Raw genomic sequence first — 26,384 nt, forward strand, 5'->3', positions numbered from 1 at the left:
AAATCTTTTTTTTTTTAAATCCATCACTTCCTATAGATACAAGAAAAAAGGGAGAGAGAAATGGTTTCTTCTTCATGGTGAGAACTTTTAGGATCTACTGTCCTAGCAACTTTCAAGTAGACCAAAAAACAGTGTTAACTATAGTCATCACGTGATACCTTATGTCCCCAACACTTATTTATCTTATAATGGGCGCAAGCCAGACCCTATTGTTGGGAATATTCTTTCTGTGAACCCAACAATTCCAGGAAGCTCGTCCACGTGTGGGGCATATGACATCTTGCATAGCGTTAGCTCAAACCACCTGTTGGAACCGTCACAGAAGGAAGCTATGTGGCAGAGCCAATTTGGGAGAGCAGAGGTAGCATCAGGCCATGCCTCTGTGAGTTCAGCAGCCCTGGAGAAATTATATCTGGGTCCTTGAACGCATGTCAGAAGAAGAGAGAAAGTGGATGGGCCTCCGAATGATACCCTTTCTCTAAAATTCTATCCTCCCCTTGAGAAGAATTGTCACAAGAAATGTGACCAGGCACCACAGACTCAAGGTCAATGACCTGAAATCCGCTCCCTGCTTGCTGAATTTTGAAGGACTTTTTACAAAGCAGTATTTACTTCTCATTTGCAATAAGTAAATTCTACAGAAGTTGTCAAACATACAAAAGTTGAGAAACTCATGCGTCCGGACCCAGCATCTTGACTCAATAGCTATCAGCATGTGGCCAGCCCATTCCCCCCCTTCTACTTGTCTGCTCCTCGTCCTCCACATACCCTGGATTATTTCTGAAATGAACCTCAGGTATCATGTAATTTCATCCAACATTGTTTCTATATGTTTCTCTAAAAGATAAGAATTCTTTCAGAATATAACCACAACCCTATTCATAGCCACTTTTCAAAATTAACAACAATGTGTTAGTATTCTCAACACTCCAACCAGGGTTTAAGTCAGTGTTTATACTCTGCTGTCTTGCCAATGTTTTATTTTATTTTCTTAATTGTGAACACTTTCACAATTTTTTTTTTTTTACTCTAATCTAGATCCGCACAAAGCCCACCACAAATTACATTTGGTTCATGTGTCTCTTCTCTTTTCATTTATAAGTTCCTCCTCTCTCTTCCCTGCAATATATTTGTAAATAAATTCAGCTGTTTGTCCTGTGAAATTTCTCAATTTTGGACCTGACCGTAGCCCATGGTGGGATTTAAAATGTCCCCAGAGCCCCCATTTCCGTGTTCACTGACTTGTAGATCTCACAGTGAGATCTGATTCAGGTCTGAATTTTTCTGGCAGGCCTCCCTCCTCCCTCTTTTCCTTCTCCCTGTCATGGTAAGATTGATCCGTGGTTCGTGTGTCAAACTTTCATTAGTCCCTGTGTCAGTTTTGCATGAGAATTGGAAACTTGCTACTAAACGCCACGTGCCATCTTTTCTATTTTTGCAGATGTCTCCTTTCCCAGGTTTTATTCTACCTCTGTAATGCAATGCACGAGATTCTGCGGGGAGTGGAATATTCGTGTCCTCCCAAAATTTGTATGTTGAAGCCCTCTTTCCCTGTGTGATGGTATTGAGCTGGGGCCTTTGGGAGGGAATTGGGGTTGGATGAGATCATGAGGGTAGGACCCTCGTGTTGGGACTGGTTCCCTTTTAAGAAGAGACCGGAGAGGGGTGCCTGGGTGGCTCAGTCATTAAGCATCAGATGCCTTTGGCTCAGGTCATGATCCCAGGGTCCTGGGATTGAGCCCCGTGTTGGCTCCCTGCTCAGTGGGGAGCTGGCTTCTCCCTCTCCCTCTGCTGCTCCCATGCCCGTGCTCACTCTCTCTCTCTCTCTCTGTTGAATAAATAAATAAAATCTTTAAAAAAAGAAGAGACCAGAGAGCTGGGTCTTTCTCTCTAGCAGGTGAAGACACACCAAGAAGGTGACCTTCATCAAGTCAGAAGAGAGCCTCCGCCAGGCACCTAATCAGCCGGCACCTTGCTCTAAAACTTCCCAGCCTCCGGAACTGTGACAAATACCGTTCTGTTGCGTGAGCCCCCCGGTCTGTGGTGTTTTGTGATGGCAACCCAAGCCCACTAACACAGATTCTAGCTGGGGCTAACCCAGCACCTCCGAGGCTGAGGTCAAGGCATAGGAAGTAGGGGGAAAGACCAAAACCTGGTGGAGGGCAGGGCGGGGGAGGGCCTCATGTTCAGTGCAATGAAGTACTTGGCATATGTGCCTTTTGGGAAATTGATTTGGGGGAGTGTGGTGACCTGTTTCCAGAAGAATGTGTGCCCAGGATTTGGCACCGTTGTTTCCTAGCTATGTGATCTTGGATAAGCACTAAAAATAAAAAAATAAAATTAAAAAAAAAAATCCCTGTGCCTCAGTTTACCCATTTACCTGAAAAACAGAGCCATGGTAAACTTCCTCCCCCGCCACCAAACACAATGTGTGGGTGAAATAATGGAGCTTGAGTATCCACTGTCAGTAAGTGCTCAGAAACATTGTATTTCATGCCCCTGTGGTGTTGAGGATAAAGAGAGAGCAAATACGAGAACGAGAACTCTGAAAAAAGTACGATACAGGCCCAGAGGCTTCCTAAAATTAATATGAAGCACAACTATTCTGAGTGTCGAGGGTGAGATCCGGGCTCCGTGTAGCTCCTGGCTGTCTTGGTCATCCCCGTTTGCCAGCGTGCTCTGCTGGTCAGTTCCGGAGCCACAAATGCCATGGTCACAAACCAGCGAAAGGGAAAGTGAAGAGTCCTCCTTGTCACACAGTGTCATGGTGGTCGGTGCCATTCCGGCTAAATCTGAGCTAGGTCCCTGTGCCTGGGCAGACGCTGGTGAGAGTTGACACGGTTTCTGGAGTACACGGCCTACCAGCAAATCTGGTTTTAGACAGTTTTAACAGTATGAGGTTAAGCAGAGATGCAGAGAAGGTGTGAAGCAAATCTCCCCTTGGATGCCATTGAAAGTGGGAATTACATGTTAATATCAGAAACATCCGAAAATGATTTGCTGGTGACCCTGAGCTAGGTGCTCCAGCCGGAAAGGTCACAAATCTCGGCTGTAAGGTGCATCAGGATAAGAATGTCTGTGTGTTTTATGCACTGCATAATCCTGGTACCTAGCCCAGAGGGAGTCCAATCAATATTTGCTGAATGAAGGCATCTAACACGAGCAACTAGGGCCACGCCTGCTCCGTCCCGCCCAGAGAAAGCTCAGCTCTGTCTCATTGCTTCCCTAACCTCAGATGGGCTTTGTGAGTTCCCCTTCCTCTGAGGTCCTCCCTTGTAGAAGTGCACTTGGTGCTTTAGATAATAATCACACGAGTGTCCTGTCTTCTGAACCAGACAGTCAACACTTGGGAGATGAGGGACCCCGTTCTCTGGGGTGTGGTTTTGTGGTCCGGGAAACAACCGCACTCATCAGGGCTGCGAAGAGCAGAAGCCGCCCAGATGGCAGAGTGATGGCTGTGGGAGGAAAGGACGGAGACTCTGTGTCCCCAGTCCTACCGTGGACCCCTCCCAAGCATCTGGGCTCCCCTAAGGAGGCCAGAGCCCTCCATCAACCATGACCATGACAGGACAGAGGCCCTCCAGGCCTCCCATCATGGAGCAGCCTGGAGCAGCCTCCTAGCTTCCTCAAACCATCCCCTTAGCCATACGGAAATGAGCGGATACATGGCTCCTAAAGGGTTAAAATCGAAGCTTAACACTGTGTATTGTTCCAAGGAGCAGCAGGACAGGCTGTTCGTGTTTAGACAAGAAGGGGGGAGAGCCAGCATCTCCCTTTAGGCAAGAAACATAGCAGGAAAGCAGGTTTTTATTCCTTGGCCTTGAGCAACACGATGGGTGGGGCAACGTCAACAATTCTCCAAAGAAAGCCTGATATAATCGGGGCAAAACCCAGTGGTCCCACACGCTTTCCATCCTGGCCAATTAGATTTCGTGACTGCAACTGTGGCTTAAACTTTTAACACGGCACGTTATTTATTCCTAAAAGCAATGGGATGAAAATCACTTTGTTCCGACAGTCCTGATTCTTGTGTTGCTGTTAGTACGTTCACAATAGGCTTGAGATCGTTTTTTAGAGACTTTCTCGAGGCAGCATTCTCTCTTTTTCTTCTCTCTTTAAGTAGAAAGAGGATCACAAAACTAGAGATGTGTGGGGACACCTGGGTGGCTCAGTCGGTTAAGGGGCTGCCTTTGACTCAGGTTGTGATCCCAGGGACCTGCTCAGTGGGGAGTCTGCTTCTCCCTCCCCCTGCTCTTGCTCTCTTTCTCTCTCCCTCTCAAATAAAGAAATAAAATCCTCAAAAAAAAAAAAGACTAATATGTCTAAGAACAAATATCAATGTTAACATCAAGTAAAACTTACTTCAGAGTGAATGCGACGTACCCAGTGACATCAGGCATGATAGAGGTCAGATCATCAGAGGCCATGGGTGGGGAGGTGACCTTCCTGTCTGCAAACCCAGCACCATCTGCTGTTCACCCCTCTCCCTCCCCCTTGCCAGTCCTTGTAAGGCTTTTCCTGGTTCTAGGCCTCTCTAGTCTCCATCCTCAACCCCCCAGCCAAGAATTAGAGAAACGTGCATCACTAAGCTGCTAAGCCCCTTACACACTTTAACCCAGTTAACCTAGCAAGACAGAACAAAGCACCCACCCCCCCAACCAGGACAACCCTGTGCAGCATTATTATCCCCCTTTCAGGGATGAGCAGACTGAGGTAGACAGAAGTTCAGCGATTCGCCCAGCTAAGTGACACGGTTAAGTGAGAGCAGGGCTGGGATTCAAGCTCAGGCTCCAGGGTCCACACCCACGTGCCTCTTACACTGTAGCTCTCAATTATACAGACCCTACCTTCCCTCACAGGGCCCATGGTGGTGACTCCAGGTTTGTTCTGTCACCCCAGGGAGAATTGATCCAAGAAGGCAGGGACCACAGCCTTCTTGTCCTCCTTTCTAATATAGACCATCCCCAGTGGCTGCACATGTTTGTGCTGGGGTATCCTCTAAAAGAATGTGGAAAAACAGTAAACCCTCCCCATGTCAGTCAGCATAGGCCGCCATAACAAAACACCTTAGACTGGGTGACTTAAACAACAGAAATTCATTTTCTCACAGTCTGGTGGCTGGAAGTCTGGGATGCAGAGCCCAGCACAGTCTGGGTGAGGGCTCTGTCCCTGGCTTGCAGACAGCTGCCTTCTGATTGTGTCCCCCAAGGCTCTCTTCCTCTTCCTTAAAGGGCACTCATCCCATCTTGGGGGCCCCACTTCATGGACCTCATCTAACCTAATCACCTGCCAAAGGCCCATCTCCAAATCCTATCACACAGGAGGTCAGGGCTTCAACATATGAATGGTTGGGGGGGGGCAAACATTCAGCAAAAATGCAAACATGCAGTTTTAAATTATGTTCAATGCTTCATCACAGCTTCAAAAGATATTGTTTCAGTTGTATCCATAAATGATCTTTACAGTAAAATGACTTTACACCAATCTTTCAAACGTATCCAGTGTAAGATAAACATCAGAGTTGGGTGCCTGGGTGGCTCAGTCAGTTAAGCGACTGCCTTCGGCTCAGGTCATGATCCTGGACTCCCAGGATCGAGTCCCGCATCAGGCTCCCTGCTCTGCAGTCTGCTTCTCCCTCTGACCCTCCCCCATCTCGTACTCTCTCTCATTCTCTCTCTCTCAAATAAATAAATAAATAAGATCATATATTTATGATTTTATATATATATAAAATATATAAAAAATATATAAAATATATAAAAATATATATAAAAATATAAAAATATATAAAAAATATATAAACATCAGAGTAATATAAAAACCATCATCATTCATTTAAAAATTACATGGGAACATCATTCATTAGGTCCAGAATTGTCTATCATTTCTTTTCTCTCTTTTTCAAAATGGTATTTCCATTCTGTCTCAATATGATGTGCTTATTTATTCAAAAGTACTTAATGACCCTATTTCTGTGAGCACAGATTTTGTGTACAAATTGAAATTTACACCTTTGTGTGTAAATGGAAATTGTTACTTACACTTCAAGGTTAAAGAAAATCCCTTCCCAGTTGAATTATTATCACAATTAGTACTATAAGGAATCATCTGTCAATGAACAACATATATGGTATATTTGGACAAGCTCTTACTACTGCAAAAGCATCTTTACAAGATGGATGGGGGATGGGACATATTGACTTGAAGAAAGAGGCTTTCCTGGCACCGTATTTCGGTATTAGCCCCAGAGACGGTTTCAGCTGGAACAGAGCCCCCTAGTGAGATCCTGGCTCTGGTTATGAGGGAGAAGCCACGCGTGCGAGACTAACCCAGCACCAGGCCTGCCCCACAGTGGGTCCTTGGACAAATCAGCTTTAGGACAGAGCTCATGTTCCAGAAAACAACTGCCCTAAAATTATCTGTGTCTCAGGCCCCTTGGCAAATCTGCAAATCTCGCCAGGAGCACATGTGCCCATCTGAAGGGTCCTGTCTTCCTTCAAACTGTTAAATGTGGGGATTGGGGGACGCTCCACCACCCACAAGATAAACCCCACGGATCTACCCGGAATTCTTACGAGAACGCCTGTGGGCTTCTCTGCTGTTGGGAGACGCAGATATCGAGTTTTAAAGCAAGAATTCGCTTCGATCAAATACACAGGGGTCCCGTTTCCAACCCCCCCCCCAGCCCCAGCAACACACTCATCTCCTGGCACAGGCCCTCAGGTGAGATGGTGGGTGGTGGTGCGGAATCAGGAGAGGAAGAGTAAATGAGTGGGAGAGCAACACCTCCCAAAGGAGTCCCCTCCAGTGCTCCTCCTCTTCATGGCTGCTCTGAAGACCCAGGCCCGAGCTCCAGACAAGATTCCTTTCAATCTACTTACCCAAGTTTAAGTTCTCACGGGCTGGTAAATGCAGTGAGCTTATTTGCAAGCCAGGGTCATATCTGCCTAGCAACCCAACATGAAGACTAGAAGGGCTATAAACGTAGACAGAGAACAGGCTGGCCAACTTTGCACAAAGGAATCTGTTCTCATGCAAATGACCCAAAGCAAGATGGCTGGAGAGAGCAAGCAGAGGGGAGAGCCTCAGGAGCCAATTTATTTCCCCAGAAGATGTTGACGGACTTTTTAAGGGCATCATCACAGCCTTGCCCACTGTAGATGAAAGACCCCAGGGGTTCTGCTGCCACTGGGGTTACGGCAGACACAACAGAAGAGGCTAAACGGGGAGCTGAACCCTGAACTTAATATCCTGATTTTTCTGGTTCTGTACTCCAGACTCCAAGGGTTCTTTTGTTCGTATTTAGAACTAAACAGAGTTAGTTTTGTTTGGGGGGGTTTTGATTAGCATGGTAATGCAGTGCTTTCCCTCTCTTTGCTTTCCCGGGAGGAGTGAAAAAAGCAGGGGTTTTCACGCTTGGTCTCACTAGGAAAGGGACCAAGGTGAAGCCAGCCTCTAACCAGGGCAAGCAAAAGTCACTGGCTTGTGGCTTGCAAGACTAGGCCGAGACTGGGTTTCCAACCCATCCCCCTTCCCCAAATGCAGGTGGCAAATGTCATCTCTGGATGAGCTTTAGTTACAAAAAGGGCCAGGGTGTGTCTATAAATGTTCTGAAGCCTTGGGTGAAGCCCTGCAGTGCTCTGTGCCTCGACTTTTCTCATCTGTACAATGGGGATAGTGCTGACTGCAGAATGTTACTGATGGGGTGAATGTTAGCTCACATGTATGGCATTTAATAGTATTGGGAACAAAGCAAACATGCAAAAAAATAATAGGCTTAATAATATTAATAAAATAATAGCAACTTAGTATGACTATCATCATTATAGTCATGCCTGCCCAACAGCCAGTGCTTTTCACTCTGGTCAGATACTCAGATGAGACTTTCTCAATCATTCATTCATACCTAGAGCTTTTGGCATAGTTTGCCTAAGGTTTTAAATCGAGAAGTCCAAGCACCAGGAACTTCCAGGGCTTGATCTGAATCACTCAGTTATAAATACTGGGCTACACCCATGGGTTCCCAAGACCCAAAACAGTAGATACTATGACGATTCCATAGTGAGCACAGTGGCAGGTCCTAAATGCACTGCGAGATTCTAAATCTCAAAGATTACACTTATAGTCAGTCCTATTTTAGCACTGTTTTTATCTCAGGGATTCAAATCTTTTTTTTTTCTTTTTTTTTTTTTTTAAATCATCACGTGTGGATTCTTGGAAGAACCACCCAAAAAAAGGATCCCTGGAGGGGCGGCGGGGGGAGGTGCTTGGAGTCTATAATCGGTATGGTAAGCCATAAATAATAACAATAAGAGCTAATGGGCACCAAGGGTTCATCACAGGCAGTCACTTTGATCCACACTTTACAGGAATCCTAAATTAATTCTGACCCCATTTTACGGATGTGGAAATCGACCCTCCAAAAAGTTACGTTACTTCCACAAGGTTGCCAAGCTGACCAGTTGCCCCCTGGCCCGTAACAGAGCACCTGATACGAACACACCTGCTCCCCGCCCGACTCACGCCAGAGCTTTCAACAGCACACAATGGCACTTAACGCAGTAGACCCTATCGCCAAGTCGTGAGAGAAAGCAGGCGGCGACTGCAAAGGGATTTTTATTAAAACTCAAACTGCTAACTCCTCCCGGCGGCGCCGCCGCGTGCGCGCGCTCCCAAAGTAGGCTCTCATGAGTTTCTGACATCAGAACCACTTCCTAGAACCCCCCCGTGGAGGGAGCAATCCGTACCCAAGTCGACGGGGAAATGCAGAGAATAAGGTCTTTGCTTCCGAGCAGGTCTCAAACTGGCCCTGGGTAGGTGAGGTGGAGACCAGGAAGCCAAGTCTGCACCCCCGCGGGCTCCGAAATGCCGGGGATACGACACACTGCTTTGTCCCCAATGACAAGCTCATAACTGGTTTCCCGGGCTTCATCCGCTGAGTTCACGGTGACCTTGGGGTCGGGGACTTCGGGATGAGGGGCACGTACTCCCTGAACGTCCGGGCGCCTCCCCTCCTGGGGGCTCTCCGCGGATTAGGCAGCCATGCACCTGTGTGCACGTCGCCAAACGCCAGCAAGGGAGGATGCGCGCGCGCCCCGAGCAGGGATGCTGACTCAGCCCGGCTGCTCACATCCCTTTCGCGCAACGCGGATGCTGTTGCTGCTGCTGCACCCGGGGGAAAGCAAGGGACGCGTAGCAGCCGGGCCACTAGCTGTCTGGGGCTCACTGCGGCACTCCCTCCCCCGCGGCCCCACAAGGGGAACCAGGCGCGAGTTGACGAAATGGGGGGAAGTGGGCGCTGGAGGAGGAACTCCGGGTTCGCGGCGCCGCGCGCGCAGCTCACACCCAAACTGGAAGGAACCTGTTCCGCCCGGGGCGGACGCGGAGCCGCCGCAGCCGCGAGCAGCGCGCGGGTTTAGCCGCGGCGTCCCTCTCCCCGCCTGCCCCCAGCCAGTCCCCAGATCCTCCAGGCGCGGGTGGGACTGGGCGGTGGGAGCGCCCCGGCGCTGCGGGAAAAGAAGCGGCCCCGGGGCCCCGCGCGCGCCCCGCCAGGGGTGCTGGCGGAGAGGGTGCAGGCGCCCCGAACACGCCCGCGCTCCCCGCGGTTGGTGCAGCAAAGCGCCCGGGTCCGGTCGGGCCGGCGCGCAAGGCCGCGCTCGGGTGGGGGGAGCGGGGCGGCGGGCCAGGGACCCCCGCGGCAGGGGCGCGGGTGGCCCCGCGGGACCCTGCGGTTGGCTTCAGACCGCGACGCCGTTACCTTCCGTGACCCCCAGCCCGGGCCCCGGGCGGGCGCGCGCCCGGCGCGGCCCCGATCCACGTGGGCCGGCGCGCGCGCGCCAGGCCGGCCCCCTCCTTGGCGGCGCTCGGCGCTCGCAGCACATGGTCGGCGGCGGCGCGCCCCCGAGGCCGGCGGAGACCGGCTGCAGCCGGTATAGGATAAGGGATAGGCAGCGACGCGGGGCCGGGGCGCGGGCAGCAGCACGCAGGGCCCGGGCGCAGGCGGCCGGGGTGGGGGGCGGGGGGGAGGGTGTGGCCGGGGTGCCCAAGGCGCGGCCGTGGGTGGGGGGCCGGGGCCGGGGCGCTGCGGGCCGGGCGCCCGGTGCTCACCCGCCGGAGCCAATTTGCGGTAGGCTCGGGCCCACGCCTTAAGGGGTTAAACCTTTCTCATGTTACCGAGCGGCTTATAAGGAGGGGGAGGCCAAGCCTCCGCCTTATTGGGAGCCTTTTGGGGTTTATTCTCTTCCCTTCTAACTTGGTGAGTTGGTTTTATTATTTTACATGTTTAAAAGTTTGATTGTGGGGTGTGGGGTTGTTTTTTTTAATCTGTGTTGGGAGCCTTAATTGATTAATTAATTAATTATTTTGGTGGGGGGAGGCGGGAGGAGACCACTTACATCTTAACATTTTGGAGAGGTTATTCTGAAAAATATTGACAGTTGGGAATGCCCGGGGCCACCGGGATGACGCGCTCTAGCCAGTGTGGGCAGCTGAGAGTGAATGCCCGTGGCCCTGGCAGTTGGGGTCCGGAAAATAGCTGGAGGCAGGCTTGGTTTGGAGTGCCTCCCCCCAAGCCCCGGGCTAGGGGCTTCAGGCCATCGGGTGAGTGGGGAGGTCCGGCTCACCCCTGCGTGGATTTTCCGCATGAAGTTGCCTGCGCGTCATAAGAGCGAAATGTCAGCGGTACCTTCCCCAGGCTCCCGCGCGCGCGCGCAGGCGGGCCACTGAGGCAGCGCGAGGGCAAGTGGGAATCCCTGCGCCCCCCTTTCCGCCCCCAGCTGGCACACACACCCGGGGCAGCCAGCGTGACCCCGCAGAAAGCAGGGATTGCCTTGCAGACCGCGGGTCCCACACCTTGACCGTCCGAGCTGTCAGCGCCTGACGGCTGGTCCCGCTCAACTTCCAAGGTTCCCGGTTGGGGCTTCCACCGCAGGGAAGCGCCCGGGTAGCTGAGCGGTTCCGTAGTGGCGGAGAGTGATTTTGCAGAGGAAATGGGTTATTAACTTCAGGGTTTTTTTTTCCTTTTCTTTTCTTTTTTCCTCTTCTTTTGGAAATGAAACCCGCCCCCCTCCCCACTGTCCCCTGGCAGACAGGTGACAGAAGTTTGTTAGGTGGCACGGGAAATGTCACCAAACGCGGGCGGCTTAAGTCTTAGAAAAAAAGCTCCCCGAAGCCAACTGGGGAAGAGCATTACAACTTGACAACCTGGAAGCTGGTTTTGCTTGTGCTGTTAGACGCTCTGCGCCAGCTCCTTGCAGGAGAGGGTTTCTACACTGGGAATGAGATTTCTCAGCAATCTTACTGTTTTGCAAATCCTAATGAGTGTCTTGTCTGCAAAAAACTACCGCGTGCTTAGGCTGAAATTTCTAAGCAATGCATCCTTCCATGTCCCAAGCACCATTACGCGGCATTTTTGGGGTCAACAATACATCCTGCCCCAGGGATAAAGAAATACCTCTTCTCATAATTAAGGGAAGGGTGGCCAAGATAGAGAGTTCCAGTTCGTGAATAAACAATGCAGCCAAGTGGAAAAGCTCCTTCTGTCTTAATGAGTACCACTAACTGTGAATTTTCCTTCTGTGGTTTCCAAAAATGGACCCTCCTCAGTGGAACTCCTGAGGAAGACACTTAAACTAGGGGTTCAGGTTTCAGCATCATGATCTTGTAAAATGAGGGTAGCGGGGGTAGCCGATGATTCAGAGCTGCTGAGGCAGACCTCCAGGTTAGGCTGGGGACTTTTTAAATAGAGAATTCCGATGAACTTCACCTAAATGCAGACTGGTTTTGACAACTGGGGCTGAAAACAACTTGTCCAAAGCTGCTGTCTCCAGGCTACGCCTTTCCAGAAGAACAGAGATTGGCAGGGCGTTTGCCGAGAGCCTTGGCTTATCCCAGACGTTTCAATCCGAAGGCTGCATTTTGAACTTTGCTCTGAACTGACCCTGGAGTGACGCTGGAACGGTCTGTAATAATACGATATTTTGCATTCTGGATGCCCCCAGATCAAATCTTTACTCAACAAAGGGACTCATGGTGAAGTCCCCAGGTAGAGCAGATTTCCACGCCTTGGCGGAAGCCTCACTGATTTAAAGTTAAGACAACCAATACTCCGGGAATCCTCCAAACTGCCCAGTGTATTTGGTTGTTGGATGTCCTTTGGGGGAACAGGGGGGACCAGGCAGGTTGGCTGCCAGGAAGCCCCGCTGTAGAATTTTACAGTTGGGAGAGCCCCTCAAGTCTGCTGTGTCTAATCCCTCCTTTACAGATGTTGAAATTTAGGGATTAAGTGATTTCCCCAAGATTGTACAGCCTGTTAATGGTAAACAGACGTTCGGCAAATAATGCCCAAGAGCTTCAAGACAAACCCATGGGCTTTGTCGCAAAGGGCTCAAGAGTTAAAAAGAATGGAAGTGTAACTCAGAGCAAGTCGGGCTCAAAAGCTGTGTTGGAATGGTAGATTCTTGGGGCAGGACGAGATCAGAGACGAAGAGCAAATATCCCCTGACGGCAGGAAATCAAGGAGCAAAGGGATTCTGCCCCTCCCCATACCTCACCAGTTAGGACGCCCCCCCCATAGTACGCCAATTCCCCTTTCCGTAAGCTGAGTTCGCATCACCAAAAAACCGAACCAGACAGTGTTTCGTATTCTGGAACTCACAGAGGGTCCTAAGTAACTGAGTTCAAAATTCAAGCCTTTGTTTCTAGCTTTGAGGAGCCGGACACTTTCAGCCAGTTGGTCTCCTGAATGAATAAATGTACAAAAAAGAGAGGGGTCCAGGGAAGGATGTAGTCTGCAAGCAGGGACTTCCCCACTTGGTTTTATAAGGCTAGAGCAAGGCCCTGCTTCAGCGGCACGCCCAGACTCCTGCTTTGTCTAGGGAAATTTTATTGAGCACATACTATGTCCGAATGCGCTGCCAGGCCGTGGGTCTGGAAAGAGCTGCTGACCACCCTTCTAGGTGCTCGGGACATGTAAAACACAGAGCTTCCCATCCAGAAACCCATCCCATTCAGAAACCAGGTTACTCTACGATGATTCTAGACTGTGGTCTTATCTTCAAAGCTAAATACAATAGGAGATAGGACACTTTAGCATGATAGAGGTGTAATGTTTGGAGGAAGAGTGGGTTTGGGGGTGTCCTCTTCCCTTTATGATGTTCCCAGTAATGCTAGTAAGAAAGCTTCTGTTGCCCAGAAACCTAACAATGCAAGTGAAAGTTCTGTTGGGATCTTGCTTCAGGGGAGCAGCAGGGATGTAAAGCAAAGTTTCCAGAAACAAAGGAACCAAACACCAAGAGGGAGTTCAGAAAGCCCACAGGTGATAGCAGTCAGGTCTGCCACCTAACCAGTGACCACAGATCAGGTCTAAGCAGGGTCCAACTACTCTTCATCTACATTCACAAGAACCATCTAGAACTTACACTTTCCTGCTTGCTCCCAGGTTCCCTGGGCCACCAGGTTTGGCCTGAGGAATCAGGAGATTCCCAGAACTCCGTGCTGAATATGAGAGTATGAATGGCCAAAGCAAAATGGAACCTTCAAGAGCCTCCCCGCCAATCTCTGTGTACTAATGGAGGTCAAGGATATTTTTGTCTCTGAGAGGCATTCCTCACAATCCCTACCTAAGATATCCCCTTCTGGGCCTTTAAAGTGCTGTTCCTTAGACAGCCGGGGGACGGATCTGATTCTGGACTGTTTAGGTCAAGCGCCTTCCCATGGGGTTAGTTCCCCCACTTTGCAAAACGAGTAAGATTTTACAATGAGATGGACAAATGAGTTTCAAATCCCCTTTCCGCATTAACATTCCATCGTAACCCCTCTGGGCTCCCTGTGATTGGGGTCCCCTCCCATATTGCACATCCAAACTGCAAATCATAAAGGGCAAAGAGGGCGTGAGGTAGGCACCCATCACCAGAACCTTCTGACGACGGGTAGGAACCCCCTCCTCATTACAAGACCTGCTATCTTGTCCTACATGCAGTCCCAATGAAAAGATTCTTGTCTCTTGATCCCATAGTGGTTTTAGGCTAGAGAGAAATTTCAGTCTGTCTCTTGGGGGCCTGGATCAGTTTCATCCCAATGTTTTTATTCAGGTTGGTCCTGAGCCCCAAGGTCGTCTGGACACCCTTCCAGGTTAGAACAACTGTGCTAATAGGCCCTTGGACTTGGTTACCGCTTCTAACTGCTTTTTAGAAACATGCTGAGCTCTGGAAGGACACAGCAGATGGTTTTACTACACATTTCAGGTTTAGGATTCCTGTCATTACCATCGACCGAGATTGAAGTCCATAGAGACAGAGACCATCCCTCTGTCTTTCACTGGGTTCTCCCCGGTGCCCAGCACGGGGCCTGGCCCCCTCCTAGGCACTTCGCTGAAAACCTAAATACCGGCTGTGTGCAGGGGCTAGAGGTGGGAAGGGAGAAGAAGGTACAAAGAGATAAAGGCCCCAGGATTTGTTTTCCTTGAGCTTATCATTTAATTGAGCAAATAAGATAAACATGCAAGTAAACAGTGTCCCGTTACTAAGGGATACCGATCTCAGGAAGAGAAGCCCCTACGTGAAGTGGGTCAGAGGAGGCATCGTGTTAGAAGCAAGATTTGAGGAGGGCCTGGCAGGTGCCGGCTGTAAAGGAGGTACCGAGCCCCCCGGGGGGGGGGTGGCGGGGGAGGGTTTGGTGGTTAACCACTAGGTGGTTAGGGACCTCGGGGCAAGGAGGAGTCCATCTGGACCAGCGCCTGAGTCAAGTCTTAGAAGTGGAAGTGAGAAGGCTACAAAGAGGGTGGGGTCCAGCGACGAAGGCATTGGAAGCCAGGCTAATCCGTGGGTTTTATTTGTGCTTCAGAAAGAGGAACACCACTGAAAAAGACTGAGCAGAAAAATGTCCTAACAGTGCCGCATTTCAAAGAGATTAATCTTACTGGGACACAAGGGGCCAGCCAGTTAGGCTGGTAAAGGAGTCTGGGGCTCCGCAGAGGAAAAGCCCAAATGAATGGCCTGGTAGGGGGCACGGATTAGAAGGAGCTAAACTGTGGGCTCGCACCACCTCCCCCCTTCTTCCTCCCCCCTCCCCCCTCCCTAAGGATAAACACTCAATACTAGATAGACCATATTGCTGGAAAGTACATATTTTATTTTTGGCCTTCTAGATCTCAAGCCCAGCCCTATCTCACTCCTCTGCCGCAGCTGCCCTCCTCTTGGGAGGGAGTTTTGGAAGTCTGATGCCGGAGGGGCGTTGTGAAAACCTCCTGTCGGGGAGGGCTCCCCGCTTCCACCTTAAATCAGCTGCTTTCCATGCTGGGGAAGACCAGTGGCAAAACTGTTCTGTCAGTGCTCAGCCTACACCCTGAGACATTTAACTGGCCTCCCTCGCTTTGCAAGTGCTCTCAGGAAGGACACACTGACGCACATCAAAACGCAGAGGTCTGCTGCAGAGAGCATAAGCTTTTTTAAAGCATCTTATGCCCTATTTCATTCCATCAAATATTTAACAGTAAAGGACAGAAAGTGAGTATACTGTCCTTTTAGAGACCCGGGCTACGGTGGGAATGGCGCCCTCGAGAGCATGAACGCTACTAAGTTAGGGCAGGTTTGCGGCTTTTTAAGATGGACAGAGTCAACTCCAAATATTAGATCCTAATCCCAGAACTTGGCAGGTCGACTAGATAGAGGAGGTTGTATCCTCTTGTTTTTTCAGTTACCCTGCATTATCAGTAAAACCTGCCTTAGTACTAGAACATGGCAAGTTACAGCCAGGAAAAGGCCACCCATGCATCCAGAAAAATTCACCTGTATACAACTGTATGATGGTAGAGAAGTCTTAAATAAGTGTTGTAAGACCAGGGACTCACGTATTATTATAGATACTAATTTGGGGTTGGGCTAAAAACCCATCACTGTTTTGTTTTGTTTTTTTCTTTTACTTTTTAAAAATTACTTTTTTATTATGTTGAATTAGCCAACATATCATATCACTGTTCCAAAGCGCATGTCGCTGCAGGGGGCTCTGCAAATGTGTGCTAGAACCCGGGGGGAAGAGTCAAGTTCACCCATCCTCCCTCCGGGGTTAAATACGGTGTTTCCCCTTACTAGTGGGTTAGGAGCATAGGTCTGTTGGCTCTGCTGTTTGTTGCAGAAAAGCATATTGAGGTCAGAGGGAACCTGGCGAGGTTAACTGGCTGTCCAGGCCCTACGAATCTATAGTGCTTTCTTTGGCCACTGTATCCTAGAGTATTTGTCAATTGCTGATACATCAAATGGTGACCAACTCTGAAGAACTTCCTCATGCTCAACAAACTCCCAGAGGACAGAGTTCTCACGTGTAGTTACATCCCCAGGGGACCCCAGATCATAATCAGAATGTTGCTGACTGAGCGGGAAATGGGATCAATGCTCTGAATGGCCAGTAGCATCAAGCAGAGATGCGTAGGTTGTCTATAGGACGTCCCCAACACTTATCCCATAGAAGGTGCTAGACGGAATGTCAGTAGTGTCTAACCTCCCAGTTTCCAGGCTTCAATTCTGATCGACATGCCTTATGATCCGTTCAAGCTTCCTTTACCTAACTTGTCTTCAAGTTCACGGTCAGCATCAGTGCTTGGGTCTGGTGGCCATTCTGTGTTCTTTGGGCTGCCTCGACCTATGCTGTTCTGATTCCTTTTGCTTGTTTTTCCCATTTATTGTCACAGCTGGAAAGTCTTGCTTCCAGATTCTTTGGGGACTCCACAGATAATACTGATACAAAATAATTTGGAAGTAACACTTCCCAGCTGTGACCGTAAAATAAATATGTAATTGTTACCCAAAGACTTTATAGTAACTGCATGTTATTTAAATATTCACCACCCTAAGAAATGTGGTAAGTAGTTCTTGTCTATTAATGTTGGCTAAAGGGTTAGCAGAGTGACCCTCACGCTATTGCTGCTCTGAGTTGTATTTTTTTTTTAATTTTTTTATTTCAGATTAAGAATGACCCAAAAGACATCACAGCTTTGTTCCACAGCCAATGTTTATACTCAAGTGCCTGATGGAGGATGGGGCTGGGTGGTAGCTGTGTCTTTTTTCTTCGTTGAAGTCTTTACCTACGGCATCGTCAAGTCATTTGGCGTCTTCTTTAATGACTTAATGGACAGTTTTGATGAATCTAACAGCAGGATCTCCTGGGTCATATCAATATGTGTATTTGTCTTAACATTTACAGGTTAGTACCTCTTCCTGTTTAAGCAGGATGTAACCATGTGTCGGTTTTCATTGGCTTAACTACGTAATGGTACCCCCATCCTGTTTTGGAAGCATTTCCTTCGATGACCTGTGGGCCCTTTCTAGCCTCAAATAAGTCATAAGGTTTTCAGGAGCTTGGGGATGGCGAGAAACAAGAGATGCCGAAAGAAAGGGCCTGATTTGCCACCCTGATGACCTTCAGTGTACACACGCATGCATTAAACACCTGCTGTATGCACACTCTTAGGACACGGTAGATGACTTTGAGGCCAGCAGTAAACCCCTATCCTGTAGAGTCATTTTTCAAAGAAGCAACAGCAAAAGTACATGGTGTCCTAGGCCCTGGTCTCGTAAAAACATGTCTGGCAAACAGGCTAGGCACGTGAACTGTGGGTACGTGAGGAAGAACGCGGGGTATGAAAGAGCGTATGATGTAAAGTGACAAACCTCATCCAGAAGGGATGAATTCCAGACACTTGCTTCCCTAACACTGGCTAGCCACCATTCAGGACTCCCACGTCCAACAACACTGGAGAAAATGGGGTTTGAGGAGAACTTGTAACATGCTCCTTCTCCCTGAGTCCCCTACAGGCCTGATTCTCATGATGGTCCCTCCGTCTGCCAGGGGCCACACTGAGGGCTTCCAAGAAAACACGGCCACTGGACTCACCTCGGAAAGCCCGTGGGGCTGACCTTACACTTCCTTGACTTTAATATCCTGCCAATGGAGCTCTTACCTCTAAAGTTTTCTTTCTTTAATTCTAATTAAGTTTCAGCCATACAGTGTCTTAAAGAGGCGGCTCCCCTGTCCTTCCCTATCGAGTAACAAACTTATCTTACAACACCTAATATTCTGTCTTGCAAGCTTCACAGAAGGGTTCCTCGTTCTGGTTTCACAGAGTATTAAGATACTTAATGTTTTAGTTGTGGAAAGTTGACTTTCTTGGAGTGATAAGTGAATTAGAATTAAAAATTTTACCTTTGGTCACCCAAATAAAAAGAAAATGCCCAGAGCTTTGCTTTGAGCTCTTTTATAACCAAAAACAACAATACGGTCAACAAGAAATTTCCAGTTAATACTATTATACCAGAAAATAGATCTCCTAAATGCTATAATTATAGTAGTTTCTGCTTTGAGCCAACAAACCACCTAAAACTGACAAGAGTGGTTTCATTATGAGCTGTGTTCAATATTGGTTTATATTCTACTAACATGAGACTTACATGCACCAACCCCAACAAAATTTAGTCTTTTTTTTCCCCTCCTCTATCCGGCATGTTCTGTGTTGCTCTTTTACCTAATTGTCAAAGGTTTCCTCATCTCTGTATATTCCAGTCAGCATCAGGGTCAGCCCGAGTAACGTATCACTGGGAAACGATTTGTCAGACTTAAATGTTCTGCAGGGATCAGAGTAGAGAAGCTCAATGAATGACAATTGATCGGCCACTCTGAATTATTTATCCCAAGGCTGTCCTCCTTTTGGGGTGTTCAACGGAGAATTCAGGGACTTTCATACCATTTTCAGAAAAGTCAAATGAAACTGAGCTAGAAACTGACCCCCAAATGGAGCTTTTTTCAAAAGGAATCCAAAGCAGTGACTATAGCGAAAGGAAACAATTCAAGCCATCAGGGGAAAGCCCATTTTTATGGCAGAATAACAGACGTTAAGTGCATATCTAACTTTATAGGTGCTCATGGTGAGTTCATGTCACTTTTATCAAAAAATATCGCTCTAAGTTTTGTACTATTAGTCTGGCTTTCCCTTTAAGAAACTCAAAGAATTTTGGGGTCAACTGTCCAATTGAGCAATTAGAAGCATTGTGTAAAATGCGTTATATATCGACAGCACATCATCCCTCTGTGTTCAAGACTTAAGAGAAAGAATCTTTTTTTTTTTTTTTAATTTATTTGAGAGAGAGAGAGAACGCACACAGGAGTGCGTGGGGTGGGGGGAGGCAGAGAGAGGGAGAAGCAGACTCCCCGCTGAGTAGGGAGCCCCAGAGGGGGCTCGATCCCAGGACCCTGGGATCATGACCTGAGCTGAAGGCAGACACACAACCGATGGAGCCACCCAGGCTCCTTTGCCCTAAGCAAAGGAATGTTAAGAAAGCTAATGCTTCTGCCTTTGGAGTTCAGGTGTCACATTACGGAGGCCTTTGGGTGGCTCCGTCGGTTGAGGTGTGATTTTTGCTTTCAGCTCAGGTCCTGATCTCGGGGTGGTGGGATCGAGCCCCAGGTCTGCTCCGTACTCAGTGCAGCATGTGCTTGAGAATTCGCTCTCCTTCTCCCTCCCTCCCTCCCCCTGCTCTCTTGCTCTCTCTCTTTCTAAAAAATAATAGATAAAATCGTAACATAAAAAATAAAATATCACATTATGGTCCTTATCTGCAGCTCCCCTCTCTGCTGTCCTGAGCACCCGTTTCGGACACCGTCTGGTGGTGGTGGCCGGGGGCCTGCTTGTCAGCACAGGAATGGTGACGGCCTCCTTCTCCCGGGAGCTCTACCACATGTATATCTCGATCGGCGTCGTCTCCGGTAAGGGCTGCTCCTGGGCTCGCAAGTTCAAATACCCAATCGGAAGAACAAGGAAGGGGAAGGAGGGTGTCCAGCCCCAAGAGTCCTTCTGTCTCCCTTTCTCTCTTTTTTTTTCCTTCGAAGTTAATAGTGTCCCAGATCAGTGGTTCTGAACCAAGATGGATGGACTCCAGGGGATACGGGAAACTCCTCTTACTGCCGCAGAGGTTTTGAAGGGTTTTTAAAAAATTTAAAAAACTTTAAGAAACCCAAACAATTTTGGGGTCAACTGTCCAATTGAGCAATTATAGGCATGGTGTAAAATTTACCCCTGAGGGGCGCCTGGGTGGCTCAGTGGGTTAAAGCCTCTGCCTTCGGCTCAGGTCATGATCTCAGGGTCCTGGGATCGAGCCCCACATCGGGTTCTCTGCTCAGCAGGGAGCCTGCTTCCGCCTCTCTCTCTCTCTGCCTGACTCTCTCTGCCTACTTGTGATCTCTCTCTGTGTCAAATAAGTAAATATAATCTTTAAAAAAAATTTACCCATGAGAAAGAGAACTTCTCTCTTGAATGAGTTTGCAGCCAAAAGGCATCATTTCCACAAAGTAAAATGTGAATTTCTTTAGCGGGTATTTCCACAATGGGCATGCGAGGCTTCTGGGGCACAGCGGAGAGTGCAGCAAGAAAACTTTTTTTCCCTTTGAAAGGAGTCCGCGTGTTACTTATGATGATATATGTATATTTTGAAGATTTGCACTTTTCCTATATTTCTGCACTTAACAAACCTCATTTATTTCCAAATATGAGTCTTCTTTTAAAACTATATTCGATAGCAGTCTGTCCATTGTGAATTATAGAAATTGTTTTAATGCCAAAAAATGCGGGGGGGGGGGGTCAGAAAACAGTTTATTCTCCTAGCATCCCCAAACAATGGTTATAGCTTCTCTAGACCTCTAATGAAACCTATTTTATTTTGCTTAATTTTTTGCTACAGCACCTTTTTCCAGAATGAAATTCTTGGCTCCCAGAACTTATGATTTAAAAAAATAAATGCCTCCTGCCCCACCAAATAGCTTATAATGGCAGCTTCTATTTCCCCTTTTGCCCAGGAATTATTTCAGAAATGGACTGTTTGGATTGCCAAGAGATTAGATTGTCTGGTTGTTAACTTCTTTGGTATCATTGTCAAATCGTCATGCATTGTGACCAAAGTCCTTGTTGGCACATAATCTTTTGGGAAAACAAAAATGTCTTTTTGACATGGCACAGAATATTTTAAAAAAATAAAAAAATAAATAAAACTAAGAGATCCCTAAAAGTGCATACATACATGCGTACGTTGAATTAAATATTAAAACAAAAAGAAACACAAAAACTCCGACTCTTGGGATGCATCCTTCTGGGATCAGTCGGTGCGGGGCTCTGAGTGCTCTCCCTGGCTTTCTTCCAGGTTTGGGATACTGCTTTAGCTTCCTACCAACTGTCACCATCTTATCTCAGTACTTTGACAAGAAGCGCTCCATGGTCACTGCAGTTGCTTCCACGGGAGAATGCTTCGCGATGTTCGCTTTCGCCCCAGGTAGGCGGACCACAGTCGTCCACGGGGGCCTCTGGGCTGGAGGCAGCCGCTCAGCAGCTCCCACCAATGGGCGGCGGAGGGGGGACTTGAACTCTGTGCACAGGGAGAGGTTATTTGCCTTCTGTCCTCCAGCGCATTTATAGGATCTGTCCTCCCTAATCCCGTTTTAGGATTTCAGACGCCATTAATACTAATCCGAGTTGACATAAATAGGAAGACGCAAGACACATACTCAGTTGGAAGGTTTGAAACCTCTGTTGCAAAATAAATGCCATGAGGATCTGAGGTCATTCATACTGTGATTTCTCTCCTTCGTTTAAAGAACCACATTCAGCGTGGATTTAACATATGCTAATACAGTTAGTTTTGTTATCTGTGAGTGGGTAATCGCACAGCAAAAAAAAGAAAAATTTATTCATTTATTTTTGAGAGAGAGAGACAGCACACGCATGCATGCCCGCATGTGAGGAGGAAGGGGCAGAGGGAGAGGGAGAATTTCGAGCAGGATCCAGGGCCAGCCAGACGCGGGGCTTGATCTCACGACCCTGAGATCATGATGGGGGCCCAAATCAAGAGTCAGACGCTTAACTGACTGAGCGACCCAGGCACCCTCACAGCAAAATTTTTATCGCTGGGTTTTTTGTTTTTGTTTTTGTTTTTTTTTTTTTGCTACTTCAACATCAGGAGGTGAATTACTCTCTAGCGAGTAGTAGACAGTTAACCTTGGAGACCCAGATTCATTTCTCACTCTGCTGTTTCTTCAGAATGTGTCAGTAGACGATGCTTTGTTCAAAGGAGATAATGTAGAAGTATTTAGGGGTGACATGTCCTAATATCTGAAGCTTTTCATGTAGTTCAGAAAACTGAATGTGTGTGCATATAAATGTATCAGAAGACAGGCAGAGAGAGAGGACATGTTAATTATCGAACTTAGGCGAAGGGCAGGCAGGCACTCTCCACTTTACTGCCCACATAAAATTTTTCAAAATAACATGTCAAGGGGAGCATCAGTGCTCGTGAATGCCCTCTGAGGGTAGAAACCGTATCTTGTCTCTTGGTCGCCTTTGTTCCTTAGCACGGGCCATCTCCCTGGGTCCCCGTAGGCCCTCAAGACATGTGAAATAGAGAAATGAAAATTACACCCAATTTTTGCCAGATAAGCATACAGCTTCTCCAAACCCCCAAGCCTAGGGGCACCAGTTCTGGCTCAGTGGGTACAGCCTGTGACTCTTGATCTCTGGGTTGTGAATTCAAGCCCCATGTTGGGCATGGAGCCTACTTAAAATAAGTAAACAAATAAATACCAAATAATAATAATCATACCCAAGCCTAAAGTATTTTGCAACTGGAAGTTTCCCACATGAATGGGAGGAGTGGGAGGTATAAAAACATGCTATAAAATAAATGTCCCCCCACAAGGAATGTGGTGCTGCCTTGCTAAGCCAATCTTCTGGATAACCAGCTTAGTATATCTTCGTAGACATGCTCTCAAAGAATTAGACTATAATAAAATTCTACTGAATATCTTTTAACCTTTCAGGGTTGATTATGAGATATTTTCAGGGTCTTGTGAGGCCTGTGTTGTTTGATTATCACTGTGGGGCTCTAGGCTTCCTGTGGCCATCGCCCCTACCCCCCCCCAACCGTGTCCAGCAGCCAAGGACCCTGGTCAGCAGCCGAGGACCCAGCTTCCCGGTAGGAAGGAGCAGGACTCTGGTAATAAAGGACAGTCTGCTAAGCAGAAACCCTAGAACCCTGGCATCATTAAATTCTGGGATAACCAGGAGCTCTTGGAGTCTGCGTTTATCCTTTTACTTAACCCGTCACGACTAAGGATCGCAGGAGTGCAGGGACAGTGATCAAGCTCAGAGGTGGGAAATTCTATTTTTAAAACGCCAGACAGCGAATACTGTGGGCTTTCACGGGACCATGAGGAGCTGTCAGAAGCCCTCAGATTTGTGGTCCCAGCTCAGAAGCCGCCACTCGGCGCATCAGCCCAAGGAGCGTGGCTGCGCCCGGGGGAGGCTTTATGATCAGAGACGGGCAGCGGCCCGGATTGGGCCTGCGGGCTGCTGCTCGCCCAGCCTGCAAGTAGGTCACCAACTGATTTCACATCTTCCGCTGCCACCTGGCAAAGTGCACCCTCCAAAGCTCTCCTGGGGACCCCGGCCTCTGAGCATTGCTCTATAGTTGACCATTCCTGCGCCCGTTTTCTCCTTCCCTCGTTCCTAAGAGCATCGGCTGTGAGGATAAAGCCTACAGGGCACGTGGGCTGCGTTCGCACGGCCTAGTACATTCCTACTGCGGTCCTAAGTCTGAATCCCCATGTTGGCTCACTGTTCTCTCCTGGGTCTTGAGTCAGGTTCTGATCTTCAGTTTTGCTTCCTCTCCGCCCCCCTCACCCAAGCGATCACGGCGCTGAAGGACAGCATCGGCTGGAGGTACAGCCTCCTCTTCGTGGGCCTGCTGCAGCTCAACATTGTCGTCTGTGGGGCGCTGCTGAGACCAATTGTCATACGAGGACCCGGGTCCCCGAAAGCAGCCACCCACGAGGGTCGGAAAGAAGTGCAGTATATGCTCGAGAATGAGAAAACACGCACCTCAATAGACTCCATTGACTCAGGAGTAGAACTAACTACCTCACCAAAAAATGTGCCTAGTCACGCCAACACAGAACTGGGACCAAAGGGCGACACACAGCAGGTCCTCGTGGGGATGGGCTCCAAGCCAAGCCACCAGACAGCCCCTTTGTTAGACTTCTCAATCTTGAAAGACAGAAGTTTTATCTGTTACGCGTTGTTCGGTCTGTTTGCCACCCTGGGGTTCTTCGCGCCTTCCCTGTACATCATCCCCTTGGGCATCAGCCTGGGCATTGAGCAGGAGCGGGCTGCTTTTCTGTTATCCACGATGGCCATTGCCGAAGTTTTCGGAAGGATCGGAGCCGGCTGTGTGCTCAGCCGGGAGCCCATCCGCAAGATCTACATCGAGCTCATCTGCGTTGTCTTGCTGATGGTGTCTCTGTTTGCCTTCACTTTCGCCGCCGAGTTCTGGGGTCTCATGTCATGTAGCATCTTTTTTGGGTTCATGGTTGGAACAGTTGGGGGAACCCACATTCCGCTGCTCGCCGAAGACGATGTCGTGGGAATCGAGAGGATGTCTTCTGCTGCTGGAGTGTATGTCTTCATTCAGAGCATAGCAGGCCTGGCCGGACCACCCCTTGCAGGTAATTTAAATACGTAAAAGACATAACCCTTGGCTACTCTTGCCTTATGAATTGTGCTTGCTTCTTGTTACAGTCTTAAAAAAAGAAAAAAAAAAAAAGGCTGCTTTTTATAGTCCCATCGAATTTCAGAGCTGGAGGGATTAGAGATGACCTGAGCCAGTCTTGAGTTATAGATGAGGAAATGGAAGGTCACAGCGTGTCAGCCAAGAGTCATATGGTAAATGAGTGACGAGGTCGGGATTAGAACCCACATCTGCAGTCCAGGCTGCCCCGGGTTGTTTTTTGCTACCGTCTTGCCTTAGCTGTGCCAGAGGTTACCCGTCTGTGTGTCCCCCACCACCCCCTGACTTTGGAACAGCAGCACCGAGGGACTTTGGTAAGTCATCTGCCCTTCTAAGGAAGGGTGTGAGGGCAGTGGGCACAGAATGTATTCTGCAGATACTTAATTCATTTCTACACAATATTTCTTGTAGGAAGGACTTGGGTGTGCTTCATACCTTAGCCCTGACGTAGGTCCTCAAATGTTGTTACAAGAGAAATCTTCCCACCTTTTAAAAGATCCCTGAAGTGAACCCAAGGGAAAATAATAAGGCTCTTCCTTCTCTTCGAAATATTTCCTTTTCAAAGAAGCATGCAGGGGCCGCTGGGTGGCTTTGTCGGTGAGGCATCTGCCTGCGGCTCAGGTCACGATCTCTGGGTCCTGGGATCGAGCCCCATGTCGGGTTCCCTGGTTGGCGAGGAGGAATCTGCTTCTCTCTCTCTCTCTACACCCCCCCACGCCCCTCCCCACCACTCATGCTTACTTTCTCACAAATAAATAAATAAAATCTTAAAAAAAAAAAAAAAAAAGGCATCTAACTGTCCCAAGTTTTGTTCTGTACGAGGACAGATTAGCCGGTGAGGAACAGGCTAGCAACCCCGTGGCCTCCGCTCTGTTGGTCCCGACTGACTTCTTCTCCCCCATCCAGAAAAGCTGCCCACCGTCACCACTCCTGTTTCTTTCGGAAACCCAGATAAAACAGAAGGAGGCAAAGGCACGGAGAGGCTTCTGCACTGGAGGGGAGCCCGGGTTAGCAAGGGACTGTGCCCGGGTGAGCAAGGGACTGTGCTAACAGCTGTGAATATTCCCCCTCAGGGCTGCTGGTGGACCAGAGCAAGATGTACAGCCGCGCCTTCTACTCCTGCGCCGCCGGCATGGCCGTGGCTGCCGTGTGCCTCGCCCTCGTGAGACCGTGTAAAACGGGACTGTGCCAGGGTCACCCTGCGGGTGAAGGACAGGCAGAGAGTCCTCGTGGGAAAGCTTTACAAGACATACCTGAAGACTTTCTGGAAATGGACCTTGGGAAAAATGAGCATAAAGGTCACGTGAAAACGGAGCCAGTGTGACAGGCTCCCGGGCAGGGCCGCCACCCTGCTGGCCCGGAGGCAGGTGGATGGGGTGGCGGGGGGCACAGGGAGGTACAGGGGCTCTCCACTCTCCCCACTTTTAAAGCTACATTTTAAAGGGAACATACACGAGAATACCACCAACATCCTTTTTTTTTTTTCCCTTTTAAGTTTTCCTGTTCGATTGTTTCTTAAGCCAAAACAAAAACAACCCAGCACTCTTCTGTACATACGTCTGGTTGTATGCAGGAGCAGCCGAGAGAGATACAAAGAAGGACCCTGTGGCTCACATTCTGGTTTTAAAATGGTGACGCGAAATGGTCAAGTGGTTTTAAGAGCTCTTGCGTGTGATACACAGCTCACTTACAAAAGGACAACTAGCCCAGATCACTGAGATGAAATTGGCCACTCAAAACAGACAAACAAACAAAACTTAAATCATTTAAAAATTTTTCTCACTTTTGGAA

The 26,384-nt window shown here is 48.6% G+C and overlaps 2 protein-coding genes across 3 annotated transcripts in view; one reads left to right on the forward strand and one right to left on the reverse strand.

Annotated features, from left to right (window-relative positions):
- Nucleotides 1-26,384, reverse strand: part of ARSG (arylsulfatase G) — a 96,979-nt gene that overhangs the window by 70,118 nt on the left and 477 nt on the right. Inside the window, exon 1 of one of the 2 annotated variants that reach the window (XM_044247568.1) lies at nt 6,882-6,952. The exons of the other annotated variant lie outside the window; for it this stretch is intronic. The gene's annotated coding sequence lies outside the window, so the exon portion shown is untranslated. Of the gene's footprint in view, nt 1-6,881; nt 6,953-26,384 lie in introns of those variants that run through there. 2 annotated transcript variants of the gene reach the window in all.
- On the forward strand, nt 10,083-25,968 carry SLC16A6 (solute carrier family 16 member 6). The gene is made up of 6 exons (XM_044247569.1): nt 10,083-10,255; nt 16,958-17,196; nt 19,609-19,752; nt 21,180-21,308; nt 23,716-24,531; nt 25,667-25,968. The coding sequence occupies exons 2-6, from the start codon at nt 16,965-16,967 to the stop codon at nt 25,915-25,917; spliced, it is 1,572 nt and encodes a 523-aa protein (XP_044103504.1). The 5' UTR covers nt 10,083-10,255; nt 16,958-16,964; the 3' UTR covers nt 25,918-25,968.

This window comes from Neovison vison, chromosome 5, assembly GCF_020171115.1.
Source record: "Neovison vison isolate M4711 chromosome 5, ASM_NN_V1, whole genome shotgun sequence".
Taxonomy (NCBI): Eukaryota; Metazoa; Chordata; class Mammalia; order Carnivora; family Mustelidae; genus Neogale; species Neogale vison.

Excerpts from the sequence above, each read along its gene's own strand:
- SLC16A6 (XM_044247569.1), top strand. The coding sequence starts at position 16,965 with ATGACCCAAAAGACATCACAGCTTTGTTCCACAGCCAATGTTTATACT. Across the intron at positions 17,197-19,608 it reads ATTTGTCTTAACATTTACAG|CTCCCCTCTCTGCTGTCCTG; the intron begins GTTAGTACCTCT and ends CCTTATCTGCAG. Across the intron at positions 19,753-21,179 it reads CTCGATCGGCGTCGTCTCCG|GTTTGGGATACTGCTTTAGC; the intron begins GTAAGGGCTGCT and ends GCTTTCTTCCAG.